At 30.5% G+C, this 1,226-nt stretch overlaps 1 protein-coding gene across 1 annotated transcript; it reads right to left on the bottom strand.

Annotated features, from left to right (window-relative positions):
- Positions 1-331: 331 nt before the first annotated feature.
- LOC122197598 (ubiquitin domain-containing protein DSK2a-like) lies at positions 332-997 on the bottom strand. Its single transcript, XM_052771323.1, has 2 exons — positions 693-997; positions 332-605 (listed from the first exon to the last, which is right to left on the bottom strand). The coding sequence occupies exons 1-2, from the start codon at positions 766-768 to the stop codon at positions 421-423; spliced, it is 261 nt and encodes an 86-aa protein (XP_052627283.1). The 5' UTR covers positions 769-997; the 3' UTR covers positions 332-420.
- Between the last annotated feature and the right edge of the window lie 229 nt (positions 998-1,226).

The following is a 1,226-nucleotide window of genomic DNA, read 5'->3' as shown; positions in this document are numbered from 1 at the left end:
TAATTCAATAATATATATTAATCACTTTCTTAAAATAAGTAAATTTGATTGGCCCATATTTATGAATACAACTAGATGAGGAACCCTGCGTTGCGGGGATGGATGTGAAAGGAACTGATCAATAATGTAATTTACTAAACTAACTTAGAAGTTCCTTCAGTTCAACATGAACATGTTTAGAGTGTAAGGGTTATGTGAGATTTATTGTTTGGTTGATTAACTGGTAATGGGATCCAAAAACTGAATATATATATATATATATATATATATATATATATATATATATATATATATATATATATATATATATATATATATATATATATATATATTTCCACCAAAATGCCCTTGGTCAGTTTGATAACGATTTGAATACTTTAAAGAAAAAATCAACTAACATTACATGCCAACAGGTCATCCTTAAATAAAAAAGAAAGAATGCCACATCATCACCATCATGGACCAAAGTTTCCCCAAAAGTCTCTCAACAGCAGCATGAACATTGCCCAAAGTAGCACATAAAACCCTAATATTCTCCTGCACATCAAAGAACCCCATCTCTTGAAGTTGAGACAGTTGAGTTGCATAAATCTGCTCTGGTGCCACTATAAATTAAAAACAATAATCATCGTCATCATCATAAATAAAAGTTCAGGGGTAAAAACGTAAATTTACAAAAGAATTTGACTTACCATCAGGGACATTTGGGACTCCCATGCCACCAACTCCAAGTCCACCAAACATACTCATCAACATGTCGAATCCCATATTGTTTTGTGATCCTGTGGATTAAAAACTTGAAATAATACTAAAATGGCATATGATTTATAAAAATTATTAATAATGGAAGTGTTTAGTTACTACCTGGAGAAGCACCAGTCTGAGTGGGATTCCTGAAACATAAAACTTAATGGGTTGAGCATCTAAAACTAACAAATATTGTGAAATTTGTTTTTTGAAATGTAAGGTTAAAATGGTCATTTGGTCTTTCATCTAGACCATCTATTCAGTCTAGAAAAGAAACAGGCCTCATGTATAGTTGTAAACAATACTTTATTCAAACAGACAATATAATCCATTCAACTACTTTACCAATGATAGATATATTCAAGTGATTATTTTTTACTTAATACATAAATGCCAACTTAATTGGATCATTTTGGCACTTAAATCAAATCAGTTACAGTAAAACAAGCATTTCCACTTACAAAGTTGATCGTTGTTGA

The sequence above is a fragment of the Lactuca sativa genome, chromosome 4, assembly GCF_002870075.4.
Source record: "Lactuca sativa cultivar Salinas chromosome 4, Lsat_Salinas_v11, whole genome shotgun sequence".
Lineage (NCBI taxonomy): Eukaryota > Viridiplantae > Streptophyta > Magnoliopsida > Asterales > Asteraceae > Lactuca > Lactuca sativa.
Note: the sequence above shows the minus strand (reverse complement) of the source record. Positions and strands in the feature narration are given on the sequence as shown.

Bases quoted from the DNA above. Each gene is read 5' to 3' on its own strand.
- LOC122197598 (XM_052771323.1), bottom strand. From the start codon at position 768: ATGGGATTCGACATGTTGATGAGTATGTTTGGTGGACTTGGAGTTGGT. The intron at 606-692 runs GTAAGTCAAATT...TTTAATTTATAG, and splicing joins AGTCCCAAATGTCCCTGATG to TGGCACCAGAGCAGATTTAT.